The sequence below is a fragment of the Talpa occidentalis genome, unplaced genomic scaffold, assembly GCF_014898055.3.
Source record: "Talpa occidentalis isolate TD23 unplaced genomic scaffold, MPIMG_talOcc4v2.1 talOcc4.5, whole genome shotgun sequence".
Lineage (NCBI taxonomy): Eukaryota > Metazoa > Chordata > Mammalia > Eulipotyphla > Talpidae > Talpa > Talpa occidentalis.
Window position 1 is genome coordinate 11,646,842 of NW_023604861.1, and position 14,471 is coordinate 11,661,312.

Sequence of the window (14,471 nt, forward strand, 5' to 3'; positions counted from 1 at the left end):
CTTTGGGAGAATTGGCAGATTACTTTCCAATGCCAGTGAGACTGTTTCTTTAATTTCTAAAACACAATTCAGCACATTCTGATTTCCAGAGGCATGTCCTTCAGAGGAAGTACATGTCCTTGAGTCAGTGACCTAGCAGATTTAAAGGACACATTCAGCTAAGTATGCGGGATAAGGATGAATATGACAACTGCTCAGATTCTAGTTAAGTCTCCTGTTCTTTTATACAACCATGGGGAATAGTAGCATACAAAATGGGACTATCACATCTATTTACAAAGCTACTTTTTAAAAATTGCATTTCATTATTGCACTTGGTGTGTGTGTGTGTGTGTGTGTGTGTATTTTTTAACAAATGGCAGGTATAACAACCATGCCTCCAGCAAGTCTATCAGCACCATTTGTCTAACAGCATGTGCTCAGTGTATATCTGTGTGTGATTTTGGTAGGCCTCATAGTATTTCAAACATATTCATCATTATTATATCCACTGTTGTGATCTATGACCAGTGATCTTTGATGTTAATATTATAATTGTTTTGGGGTGCCAAGAATCACATCCCCAGAAGCTGGCATGTGAAAACAATAAAATATGTGTGTGTCACTCTGCTCCACTGACCCGATAGTCCCTGGTTGATCTCTCTCCTCCTCAGGCTCCCCTGTTCCCTAAGACACGAGGATACTGAAACGAGGTGACTGAGTAACCACGCAATGGGCTCTGAGCGTTAAGTGAAAGAAGAGCTACACGCCACTCACTATAGGACTCGTGGGGTATTGTGGATGGGTGTGGTGTGGTAATACCCATCCGAGTAGGGGTGAACCTAGCCCCCTAAATCACAAATGGTGTTGTAGAGCAACACTCCTGCAATGAAAAATTAAATTGAACATAAAAATATAAACATGAACACAAAGGAAAAGTTCTTGAAGGAAATAAGAAATGCTCCTTGGGACAAACAAATGATAAGAAAGCAATTCTTATTGTCAACAAGGACAAAGTTGCCGTGGTCTGGATAGAAGATCAAATCAGCCCCAACATTCCCTCAAGCAAAGTCTAATCCAGAGCAAGGTCCATATATCCAGTTTTCTGATGGCTGAGAGAAGGGACAACACAGAAGAAAAGCCTGAAGCAAGCAAAGGTTGGTTTGTGAACCGCAACGTGAAAGTGGTATGTGTGTATGTGTGTGTTAGTATGTTAATATGGGAGGTAGTAGCATAACAGTGTGTCCGCCTAACTGTTTTAGAAAATACTTACTGCTTTTTGATCCCTAGAGAATCCACCACAAATGACACAGGCGTCAATGTGGAACATAAAACACAGTTTGGGGAACACCAGGAGGAAATTAGTTGAGGACTCTGGCATGCAAAAATACAGAAATAGAGGCTCCTACCCCAATCCCACCTCCACAGGAATAGCAGACTCCCCTGCCCCACTCACACTGCGAGAGGCCAGGAGGCTCACTCTTGGCCAGTGGAGCCTGGGAACAGTGCGCCAGTTCTGACTTAGGCTTTAAGCCACATCAGTCTTCTAGGCACACAGCTTAGTTTCCACAGTCTAACAGGAGAAGAACAAGCAGGCAGGGTGCTGCCTCTGGAGAAAGAGTCATATAGAGCAGACCAACCTCATCCACTCTTTTTTTCTTTTTCTTTTTTTTTTTTATACAAGCACTGGGTACAGTCAGAAGCACGGGAGGGTGAGAGACTTCACCAGAGCGGGGAACAGAACAGGCAGACTGACAAAATACACTGCTGAGAGGAGCAGCGGGTGGCAGGAGAGGTCTGCGTGCCATGTGGGACCCTCCTCTGGTGGCCGGGGAGCATCTGGGGATCGAACCGGCGCTGCAGAGGATGCGGGCAGCTTCGCAGACTAGCGCTCAACCGCTGCACCACCGGGGAGGCCCCACATCCATTCTTGACAGCCAAGGGAGCAGAGCCCCAAACAGTCAAACTCTAGCCAACCCAAAGATCCTTCTCACATGATGCACTGAAATTCTGCAGTTATCATAAAACAGTAGAACAATAGAAGGTCAAAAAATTCTACAGATATGTTAGATGTCAGTAAATTAATGCTACTGGGGAAAATCGGTAATAAGTATGTCCACACATGTGCCAAGGATGCTGTGGACACGCAGCACGGTCTCTGGAGCCTTTTTCTGTTCTTGTCATTCCTTTAACAATCACAATCAAGACTTCATTCTACCTTCTGCTTTTTGTTCCCAAAGGACTTCTACTTTAGGACAATTCTGGCTTCCTGAGTGATACTTTTATGATTTTGTCATTTCAACAAAGTAAATTCTGTGACACTGTGCCTGTATTTTCATCATTATTAGTCATCTTTTATCTTCTACACACTTGGTTAAGAGCCATTGATAGAGTAGATGCTGAATAAATGTTTGCAAATTGAAATCTCACACGCACACACGCACGCACACACATGCACACACGATAAAGGAAATCCACAAGATTCTACCATCATATGGAAAACTACTTAGGGTTTTTTTCTTTTCAAAAAAAAAAAGTGTATTCTCTGAGAAAATTAGACCATATTTTAAAGGTATCATTACATTATTGTCATCTCTACAGTATATAGATGAGGAATGATATTTAAAAAGAAAACACGAGCAGATTTGCAGTGTAAAAATATTATGCTGCTGTGTATAAATTATTTCCACATTCAGTAAAATGAGATTTCTGAGGGTGTTACTATAGAATAAGTTCTTCAGAAGGATGGAAATTACCGCTCAACTTTTTTTTATTTTGCTTTTAAAAATGTACTTGCTGCCAAAATCTCTGGACAAATGTATATCATTAAAATACATAAATAAAAACCAGGAAGCAAAGTAAAATAATAAGACCAAGAAGAACACACTAAACAAGAAAACCTCATATTGAGCTTCAAAATAAATTTCAGCTCAAATAAATCGGAAGGAAAAAATAACTAAAATAAAATATCCTTTCAACCTCATTTTCTTGAGTCTGGGCAATCCACATCCATACACAATCCTGGAGAACAGGGTGCTGGTGCCTTCATGGAGAGAGGAACTACAGGGGCTTTGTGATTCAATCACATTTTTGTACAAAATCCTCATTCCCCATTAATTTAGGGACAACCTCCAATAAATACTGTCTCTCTCTCTTAAAAAAAATGTGACTAGGGGTTTCCCTGGTGGCACAAGGGGTTAAGACATAACCTATGAAGCTATTCAAAGCCACTGCAGCATGAGTTCGATCCCCGGGCAGGGAGCTACCCACATGGCACAGCAGACCTCTCCTGACTCACCCACTACTCCCCTCAGCAGTGTATTTCAGTCAATCTGCCTGTTCTGTTCCCCACACTGTCTCTGGTGAATCCTCTCACCCCCCACACCTTCGGCCTGTTCTCCAGTTCTTGTTTGCATAAATAATAAATAAACAAACAAACAAATAAATAAATAAATCTTTAAAAAATGTGAATAGAGTCTTCACTGCCAATGTCACCATAGTCTTGTTGAAGGAATGCCAATAATCTCTAGCTGATGTCCACTCAGGACAAATTGGAGCTTAGAATGTCAACCAAATATCGACTTCCTATCCCATGACTATTTATAAGTCTAAGTCAAGAGGATTAGATTACAGTCTTGATTGCATCATTCTTGGTGGAAACTTGGCAAATCTTTCAATCTCTCCAGGCTTCAGGCTCCTTAAAGGCCAGGCTATATTTAGTTGGTTAATTCCTTTTTTTTTTTTTTAAGGATTTTTTTTTAAGGATTTTAAAAAAAGGCTCCTGCCTGCCATTTTGGTATAAAAGACAATTCCAATGTCTTCCCCTGATAAATGGTGGGGGAGAGAGGAACAACAGCAGGAGATGCAGGAATAGATGGTGTTGCTTGGAAAGTCTCAGTCCACCTGGGGGGTGGAAAGTACTAGACAGATTGAAAGCCCAAATGCCCAAAAATAGATGACTGGATCAAGAAGATGTGGTCCATGTATACCATGGAATATTACTCAGCATTCAAAAAAGATAAACACATGCAATTTGCAGCAACATGGATGGCGCTGGAAGGGATCATGCTCAGCGAAATTAGCCAGAAAGAAAAAGAAAAATACCGGATGGTCTCACTCATAGCAGGAATCTAGAAAACTTAAATAAGGGATCAGGAAAAAGAATAACTATAAGAAAGTGAAAATCAAAATCAACAAAAAACTATGAACCAGAGACACTTTTTGGGGGGTGGGGGCGGGAGGGGAGGGATTGGGGTCAGAATGGGGGGTTGCAATTGTATGGGGAATATAAAAATAAAATTTATTATTTAAAAAAAAAAGAAAAGAAAGCTGGTGGTGGCGGGAAGGATCCAGAGGCTCAGCCTGGGACTGAGCTGCCTCTGCCAGTGACCAGCCCTGAGAGGCCGTCCTACAGGCCCGTCTGGTGAACAAGCTTAGCTTGTACAGTGTGCACAGCAGGCTAATTGCTGCCTGCCCACACAGCCACTGTCAGGGCGTCCCATTGTCCTCCGCATCTGAGAACCCTAAGACACCAGCCATGGAGCAGTAGGACAGCAGTTGGGATTCAGACACAAAGGCCAATCTGCTGCACAGGACATTCACCTAACACAGAATGCTAGGAAAAGAAGGTGGTGGACAAAGATAACCTGGCTGTTTTCTGCATTCTGATTTGATTGGCTTATTTATGTACTCTCAGTTCTCAAAGGGGGGATGTGGGTGGTGGAGGCACAAAAGGTAAGACATAAGAGAGCAACGTTGTGACCATTCTGCCAGATGCACCTGGCTAGGTCTCCATTGCTAATTGTAAGCCCCAGACAGTGAGAGGAGCTCTGTTTGGCTACAGAGCAAATCAAGAGCATCTCTAGAGAGTTCTATGGGCACCTTTGCAGTGGCCAGACCCCTTCCCTGAGGCAGGGGTCTGCAGGGATGTATAATGGAGACTTAGCCAGAGAGAAAAATAAAGAAAAGCCTTGTGTGACACTTGCAGAAGGACCAGTGCCAATAACACAGAGATTTATTTTACATACATACGTAACATTCCATTGCCATATTTAAAAATTTAAAAATGAGCTAATCTGATATAAAACAATAAAATACCAAAGAATGAAAATTTCCACACTGACTACAATTTCAGTTCACTACCCCTCAGCTACATCATCCAGGGTTAAGCAGGATATGGAACAAAGTATCCTGATTTAGGCAAGAGCTGATATTAATTCAGTTTTCATTTCTGACCACCCAATGGGGAGTTATCATTTTATACAGTGTTCTAAATATCACCAAAGACATAAATCAAAACTAGGAAAGAATACTACAATAAATAGTATGTGATGTCAAGTTAAATATTTTGGAATTTCAAATTTTTAAAGACATATCTGCCACAAAATGAAAAGCTAAACAGAATCAAAACACTGCTGGTCTAATAAAGCAAGCAACAACAGTAGCCTAATTATTGAATCTAGCCTCCCTGAATCTATCAGATGCAAATAAAATTGTTTATTTTCTTAGTGAAAATAGTCCAGAGTTCTCATTCTCACATAATCCAGCTGCTATGCATAGAAGAACGAACAGAGAGCCCACGGAGACATGTACAGTCCAGATGACAGAGCGTGATCTCTGAGAAATCAGAGCAGAAGCAGAAACCCAAGGTGGGCGCTTAGGATCAGCCATGCAAAATAACTCAGAGACTAGGACATGACTAAAATAAACTCATTCCTTGAGAACACCTTTGCTTTTATATGAGAAAATGAAACTCAGAAGTTAACATTCCACATCTGATCATAGATAGTCCTGTGCTCCCACCAACTGATACTCTTGAATAAATGCCATGAGGAAACTAGAAAACTACATGCATGAATGCACCAGTGTCTCAGAAAGGTGACTCAGCACCATCAGCCTGGAGCTATAAGGAGATAAGTCACATGACTGCATGACAGACCTTCATGAATTTGCCAAAAGAAAGTGCATATAATGGCAACATTTTAATGATATGTTTTTTATAAGTATTTTCTGAACACTGAGATCTTCAGAAACTGAGCTCACTAAAATCACATTTAAATTAAAGACAAAACAATGCTTGGCTGAAAGCCTTCTTGAAAAAAATTCTGTGTTTCTATACTATGCCAGCCTAATGTACCTGCAATGAAAGGCACTATGACTAAAGAATTCATCTCCCCTATGTCAGATCTAATATTAGCAAATTCAATGTCCTGTCAAACCGATTGACATAATACCCCTAAGTATAATAGAAGGATTTAAACCACACCTATAAAAGACAGCGAGAGGAGGAGGAGAAGAGAGAGAAACTGGAGAGTGGTTTCTTTAGAAGACAAATGAGATGTGGAATGAAAAACTGTAAATCCAAAAATATTAAGTCATTGATATGAGAATACAAGAAATACCCAGCTCAGTCTTCTTGAATAGCTTAACTCATGGAAAAAAAAAATAATTCAACTCCCCATAAAGACACATTACATCTACTATTTTTACTAAAAGGGATATATATTATAAACCATAAATATTGTCCTGGAATTATTTCAACCTAATTTTGTGTAGAGCTTGATCAAAATACTGGTGTTGTTCATAAAGACACAAGTAAAAGTCAGCAGAGGCAGATGGGGCTCGCATGCTTCTTGTAACAAACAGTGAGGGTCTCCAGTCACCTCACTTTGGAGTGATATATTATAGCTCCTCCAACAATGAGCCCCGTCAGGGGCTTCTGAATGTCACTGTATTTGTAATCTGTCCATCAGAGGCAACTCCCCAGTACTTCTCAGTTGCATTCAAGGGAGCAACATTCACAGAATCACTGCTAAATAACCAATTATTTTCATATACATCCACAGGAGACAGAGGGACAATGTGAAGATGGTAAAGCTGAAGCCACATCAGCTTACAAGGAAAATGTCACGTCACCTTGAGTACTGAAAGCCCCACAGAGTGGACCTGCCCTTAAGAACTCAGAGGATTGATTTGAAAGAAATCGGTGCTGCTATCATAGCTTAAAGCAGCAATGAGGCAGGACATTTTACCTACTAGGGAAAAAAAGGGAAATGTTGGCGAGTCTTAAACTGGCACTGAGGTGACTTTGACTGGACAAGGTGAGGAAACTGAAGAGCCGTTCTGTTGCCCTTGGCAACTGATAGGATAAAAGGGCCCCAAGAAAGTTTCGCTGCTATTTGCAGGTCTGCTTTACAAGGAGTCCGAGTTAGGGGCATTCATTTCTTAGAGTACCTAAGAAAACACTGCACCTGAGATTAGTAATGGTGTCATTATAATTCAGGGCACACAAATCAGACCGGTACTGAATTATTTTTCAGAGGCTTTGATGAGAAAATGCACTGTTTAATATCTTAGTAAAAATTACTTTTGCATTCTGTGCTTTCTAATACAAAATGTTGACCTAACAAATGGAAGTGAGAAATGAAGTTGATGCTCATAATCAGGGAATCGATGGAGGTAAAGGAGCCTTTGCACATTGTGGCAATGAGAACACAAAACGTGGTGATGATATTAAAAGGACAAATTATAAAAGAAAGGAGCACATACCCCACTGGCGCACAAAGCAAGCCCTTCTTCTTAAAAGGGATGTTATATTTCAAATAATTTTAAATGACATTTAATTATTTTAAAGAAATCCCTAGATAAAAACTGAAGACAAGCTACTGTGTGAGAAAATCAAGCTAGAATCACTCAAATAATGAAAAATTGGGCTCCACCCTTCAGGATAAATCTCATAGGCAAACCGCATGTACCGAACCAATCTCTGGGAACTCCAGGTTTCCCAAAATATCACTACAAAACTTGTCATGAACACACATGCTGTTTCTAAAAATAGACAAAGCGATACATGTTTAAGAGGGAAAGTAAAACTCCAGCTTAAAAAAAAAAAACCCATCGGATACCAAGGTTCTCAGAAAAGCACACCGAGATCAAAGCTGAAACTTTCACCTACCATCAAATTTCTTGTGCCTGGACACGAACGTGGTACGTACAAAATGGCTCGTCTCCTCGACAAGGTTTTCAAACTCTAGCTTGCTTTGCTGGCTTAGCTTGTCTTCCATCTCCGTGGTACAGCAAGTATACTCTTGAGGACAGATCCGTAAGTGTTCCCCTGCAAGAGAAGGCACGTGTGAGTACGGTGCGCAGAGTGCCGATCCCAATGCCCTGTCCAGTCATCCCCATGGACTGTATCTGGTCCTCAGTGCCCATCATGATCCAATCATTCTGGCCTTAATTTGAACCTGATGCTCTGGTTTGAATATTCATGCCTCACACCTTCTTGCCCCAAATCCTTAGGTCGAAATCCTAACCCCCAAGGTGAGAGTAGTAGGGGCCTTTGGAAGGTGGATAGGTCATGATGGAATCAGAGCCAGTTGTTCTACTACTGGGTATTAACCCAAAAAATATAAACACTCTAATTTGCAGAGACACATGCACCCCACCCAGGTTCACTGTGGTATTATCTAGAAAAACCAAGAGCTGGAAACAACCTCAGTGCCCATCCACAGACAAATGGATGAAGAGACAGGGCATGAGGATGCAATGGAGTATTACTCAGTTGTTACAAAACACAAAACCCTGCCATTTGCAACAGCATAGATGGACCTAGAAGGTGAAATGAGTCAGATGGAGAATGACAAATACCCTACAATTTTACTCATATGTGGTGAATAGAAAAACCAGAGAGAGAGTGAGCGAGTGAGAGAGAGCACACACACCCAATGAGAGGTTCTGTGAACCAGAGAGAGGCCCTAACCAGACATTCAATCTGCCAGTTACCATGACCCTGGACTTCTCTGCCTCCAAAACTGTGAGAAATAAATGTCTGTTGTTTAGAAGCCACTCTCGTCTGTGTTTATGCATTTCTGTTATAACAGCCCATATGGGCTAAGACACCCAGTAATTACTTGCTGCCTGTGTCATGTAAAGGAAGGTACATTAAAGATTTCAGAAGAGCGCAGCAATTTCCCTGCTTTTTTAGATGAAATATACCAAGTAACCCCAGGTGACAAAAGATGGCACTCACGATAACATGTGAATGCCTTTGGAAACTTCACGTGAGGCACAAGACATGAGGTCCCATCAGGGAGGGCAGGAAAAGATGGACATGGTTCCTTGAGCTGTATTTCCAACTGTCTGTCTGTCTGTCAACATGCATCTGCCTTCTCTCAGTGAAAGCACATGTGTCTGTGATGGCCTCCTATTGTGTCTCACATGCCGTGAGCTGGCATCTCTCACAGAGAGATGCCCTCCTCCACAGAGGAGGGCACTGATGGGCTGAGTGGATGCCGATGTCATACGGAAATGTAGAGTCCAAGCTAATGGCAGTCTCGTGCTGCATTCAAGAGATTTCTCTCTGGGTAGACCGGGCTACTGCTTTTAACAATCTTGCTTTCTTCAGTGCTTACAAGTGGGAGCCTACCCCTTGCTTCATGAAATTAAAACGGTCTGTGATTGTAGAAAATGTGAGTTTCCAGTGGTGCGGATGTGTTAATATTAAAAGTGGTTAGCCAGCCTGTGCAAGGAAGAAGGAAAACCCACCCAACATCTTTCTGTATAAAACCACCAAATTCCCCCGAGATAAAGACATTGTAGGGCACTGAACAACAATTGCACAAAGCACTTGATGCAGTGATTAAATTTCATTTATAATGTTAAGAGCACGTAGGTAACAATGCCCCAGATCATGTGTGAAGAATAAGTGTCTTCTGATTCCTTCTGATGCTTCCCTGCCCTCTTAAAATAATAAATGATCACAGTATGTATTAAGGTTAGAATTTATATAGTTCCTTAAAAGGAAGGAAATCATAAAATGTTATTTCATATATTAAAATATTGTATGTGCATATGTATGTCATAAATCACTAAAGGAAAGAATCATGCATTGTCCTTGAAAAAGAGAAACATCAAATTCATAATAGCAGTTTCCTCCCAGGAGGAATTCCAATTTGAGAGAAAAGCTCAAATGATTTTATTTATAATCTTTAATTTCTATATTATTATTTTTCTATACACTTAAAATATTTTAATAAAAACTTGGAAATATGCTATTAAAAAGCAAGATCCACAATAGTTGTGCCAGGTATAGGTATAAATTGTAAGAAAGAAAAACATCCTGTGCTTAACACTTACAAGCCAGCCTGGCACTCACTGATAGTTCATCATAGTTTATTAGACCTCAAGAATCTCAAAGAATGCCAACCTCAGACAAGATTACTCTGAGACCAAGATAAAATGAGATAAAACAAGGTCATTTCAAAATTCTGTGTAAGCATAGACAAAAACCAAGGTCACAACGCTTCCAGAAAGTACAGGACACCTCCTCTCTCAGATGAAATGAGTGTCTGGTACACCTTCACCATTTATAGATTGATCTACATATTAGTCTTTTGTTGATCAGATTGATAGAGGGAACTTATAATAGAATTACATCTGCTTCCTAATGGCATCCAATCTAGGATGGATGCTTCTTGAAACTCTGCCCCAAATCACCCAGCCAAAATCCAAATAGATTCTATCAAAGTCCCTGTTCCTAACAACATTGTGATTCTCCACAGTGTATTTATTCTCCTTGGCTGAAAGCAGTGATCACTCAACTTGTTCAACTACAGGTGTGTTACTGATTGGTTCTGATTTGAAGGTACTGACAATACCAAAATGAGAAGGTATAGTGATTATATATTTTGAAAAACTTCCCCAAGTGACTGAAACGGGCATCCCATTGGAAACTATAGTTACTGGGTTAAGACACAGAGAAAGAGTTTAACTGTAGCTTTGTCAAGAGCAAATGATCTAATAATCACTAATTTTTCTTTTGATAAAATAGCAAATCAAGCTGGTAATCACAAAACTCTGTATTCAGATAGAATGGCTCTTTAGTATTAACAATGTAGTTGAGTGTTCCTGTTTTCTGATCTGTTACAAATCATACTGTTAAAATTCCCCTCCTCTACTATTTATTAACCCCCACTGTGTTATGCACAAATGAAGTATCTATTTCTCAAGATTCAGTACATCAAGCTCCATTACCATCATGTTCACAACAAAATGCAGGGGACATTTGGTGGGAAAAAAAAAAAAACTACCCAAAAGAAAATAAGCATTTTATGACATGAGAGAAACAGTTGTATTTGGGAAATCTGTGAGAGAAAACCCCAGGGATCTACAGTCATTAAATTAGATCCGATTGGAGGCATTAAACTCTCTAATCATCCAAGAAGATAAGTATCTTATATCCAGTGATTCATAGAAAGATACTTCTTAGTGGGATAACATGAAACCAAAATTATTTGGGGTGTGTGGGTAAGAGGCTGCCTTGATAAGGCAATGTGGTATTAGAAAGTATCTAAGAAGTCAACTTATTTCTCCTCCTTTTTGGTAGAACCTGTCTGAGAGAAAACCAAAGAGATGGAGAGACAGAGAAAGACAAGCATGGGGAGAGATCATGAAGGGGTGAAGAGACCAGCAGGCTGTTGAAGAAGGCTGAGCCAGGAAGAGTAAGCCTCTCACACAAAGTTCTTGCGGGTGTGTCTGGGGAGAGGCATGAATGTGCCCCAAGCATACAGACTTAGGGTGCATGAACTCCACAGACAGCCTTGTTTTCTTTCTAACATATTGAATATTACTGGGTAAGAAGACTGTGGAAGAAATGAATTACTGAGCACATAACCCTTCTCTCTCTGATCTGAGGCCGCCGATAGTTGCCAAAACAACTTGATGACTTTAAACAGCCAAAGAGACTTAGGATAACAGACATTATATTGCAAGTCAGTTTATTTATTTTGTTTTTAGCCCTAGAACAGGGCTTAACAAACCACAGACCCTGGGCCAAATCGAGTCTACCAACTATTTTTCTGGGACCTGTGAATGAATGGTTGGAGAAAATTCTAAAGAATATTGTGTTACATAAAACTTTACAGAAATTCAAGTTTAATTGTCCGTGAAAGAAGTTTTATCAGAAAACAGTCACGTCTGTCCCTTCTTTCTCAGATTCGCTCTGTCTGCTTTAGCATTAGCCCAGGGCAGTCATGACGGAGACCACATGTCCCCCACACCTGAACAATTTACATTCTGAAATCATACGTGACAGTCACTCTGCTATATAAAGAATGAGCTCTAATCCTTCCTGTTCCAAATTCTCCAAATAGCCAGAATAGGAAACCTTCTCAGTTTAGATACTTCCTGACACTTATGAGTCTTTGATGTAATAATAAGATTCTAAGATGTAAGCGATGAAGGATAAGAAAGTGCTGTCCTTTGGTTTTCCACCCACATTCCTGTCTCTGCGCCCCTCTGTCTGCGTTATCTGTTACATAACTGAATGCATCACTTCGCTCAATTGAAGTGTCCCTCCACTCCTCTGAGATGACTGAATAATAAAGATACTAAATAGCTCCTTCTGGAAGAGCAGGAGAAGAAACCATAAATACAGAAACTGTGGGACTGGAACTATGATGACTTAATACCTTTACACATCACACATGTACTGAAAACCCTGACTGTGCACATCATGCTGACAGGCGCCTGCCCACGAGATCAGACACAGGAGCTGCCATCAGCTTGCACAGGGCACCAAGGTTCATGCCAGTGAGCACCCAGAACTCTGCATTTTTATTGGAATCTTCACTGGCTGCACAATAAAGAAGAGGAACTGTAGATGTGGAAGAGGAGAGTTCCACCGGGATGTGGGAACCTGAGCAAAGGCTCTGAGACCCCCAGTTGGGCCATAAAATGTCATCTGTGTTCTAAGAAAGATGAGCTGGGGCTACTCCTCCCCCTACATTCCCCTTTCAACCACGTGTCACTCTTCACAACTTCTTTCCCCAAATGCCTGTCCAGATGTTCATTTTCAGTCCAAGAAGCTGAGGTGACAGCAGAAATGGGACTCTGCCAGAGCGGCCTCCCCCCAGGGCTGGCCCCGGGTCTCAGCGTGGCTGGGAATAGATGGGGTGAGTGGCACAGTGAGGAGCAGAGGAGACAGGAAGACCTCATTAACCGCAGGAGCCAGCCCCTGCAGGTCTGCTGTGACAGACTCTGCCCTCGGAGGTGACACGCAGGGACCCTGGAATGCACGCTACAAGCAGACAGACAGTGAAACTGAGTGTCCCAAATGAGCCACACTGCACAGACACAGAGCCAGCCGCGTGCATGGCTTTCAGAGAGCCGTGGGGTATGGACGGAAATTGCCATCCTGAGTTCCTAGAAAGGGGGCAGGAAATTTACCCCTGAACAGTGCAGAGAAAATGGCAAGATTTCACAAAGCAGAGCCCTTCATTTCCAAAGCTCCAATTCCATTTGCTCAGGATGCAATATTTGTTTTAGACTTTGTCCTCTTCAGAGTGTGGGTCTCATCCTCAACTATCAACATCCCGGCTGTCTTTAACTGTGTCAACTGCTGTGTCCTCAGCATTTGACATGTTGTCTTGAATAATCATTTGCTTATTCATCTGGTGCCTACCGAGTTGACTGGAGCAAATGATCTAAGGAAACAGGTTTGGGGAAGTAAAATACTCTAGAGTAAGTTAACTTTTAGCTAAGTTTCTGAGAGGTAAGATAATTTAAATTAGAGTTACTAGTGCTGGACTGCCTGGAGACTGAATGTACAGAAAGTTCCTACGTAAGCGTATCAGGAATGACGAACACAGAAAAGCAGTTTTTTGAATGTATGTTCCGTTCATTTCCTTAAGTTTCAGATCCCAAAACTTCCAAATAAGCAAAAAGATTTCTTCAAAATCTTTTGTGAAGCATTACTATAAATAGCCCTTTCATATCTTTAAGGACTGTTCTTCATTTGTGACATTGTTCAATACCATAATCTGAAATGTTCAAACTTTCCCAGAAATTTTAAGAAATTCAATTAATGTTCTACTTCAGTGTATCTTATCACTCAAATAACCCAGAATAGTGTCACCCTTTGATGTTGTCAGTTTCCTGATAAGGTCTTTACATACCAATTCTTGTATAGAATTTTCACTCTGCATTTTGCAAAAATAATTCCATTGATAGACTTTGTAAGTTAGTGGTTTTACTCTGTAGAGGAGATTTTAAATATGCTATGTTAGATGGCACAGCTCTCATCCCCACACCACGTCTGCAATGGTTCTGGCCCTTGCCATTGCCTTGCCTTTCTTATTTCAGAGAAATAGGTGAGGGGGTGTAGGGAGGAGAAGGTTTGGACTTGATGGGGATGCTTTTCCAGATTTACATACAGCTATTCTGATAAACTCAGCAAAGTCCCAAAAGATTCTTCCTTTTCTTTCACAATTACACTCATGAAGTTGTGTGTCCACTATACATATCTGATATAATAAGAGGTCAAATGATAATAAATGCTTATTAATATCCAAAAAGTTAATTTGATGGTCTCATACACTTCTCCAAGCATTAAGACTGGTAAAGGAATCTTGATCTCATTATTTTTGCATTTCAAAACCAAACTGAAAGAGCTACTAATAGAGGAAATTTCTGTTATAATCTACAGGTATCTGGGA

At 40.8% G+C, this 14,471-nt stretch overlaps 1 protein-coding gene across 1 annotated transcript in view; it reads right to left on the bottom strand.

Moving 5' to 3' along the window:
- The window catches only part of GPC6 (glypican 6), a 1,034,236-nt gene that overhangs the window by 750,700 nt on the left and 269,065 nt on the right, over positions 1 to 14,471 (bottom strand). The window contains exon 2 of the mRNA XM_054701721.1: positions 7,934 to 8,092. Within this exon, the coding sequence (XP_054557696.1) occupies positions 7,934 to 8,092 (159 nt within the window). The remainder of the gene's footprint in view (positions 1 to 7,933; positions 8,093 to 14,471) is intronic.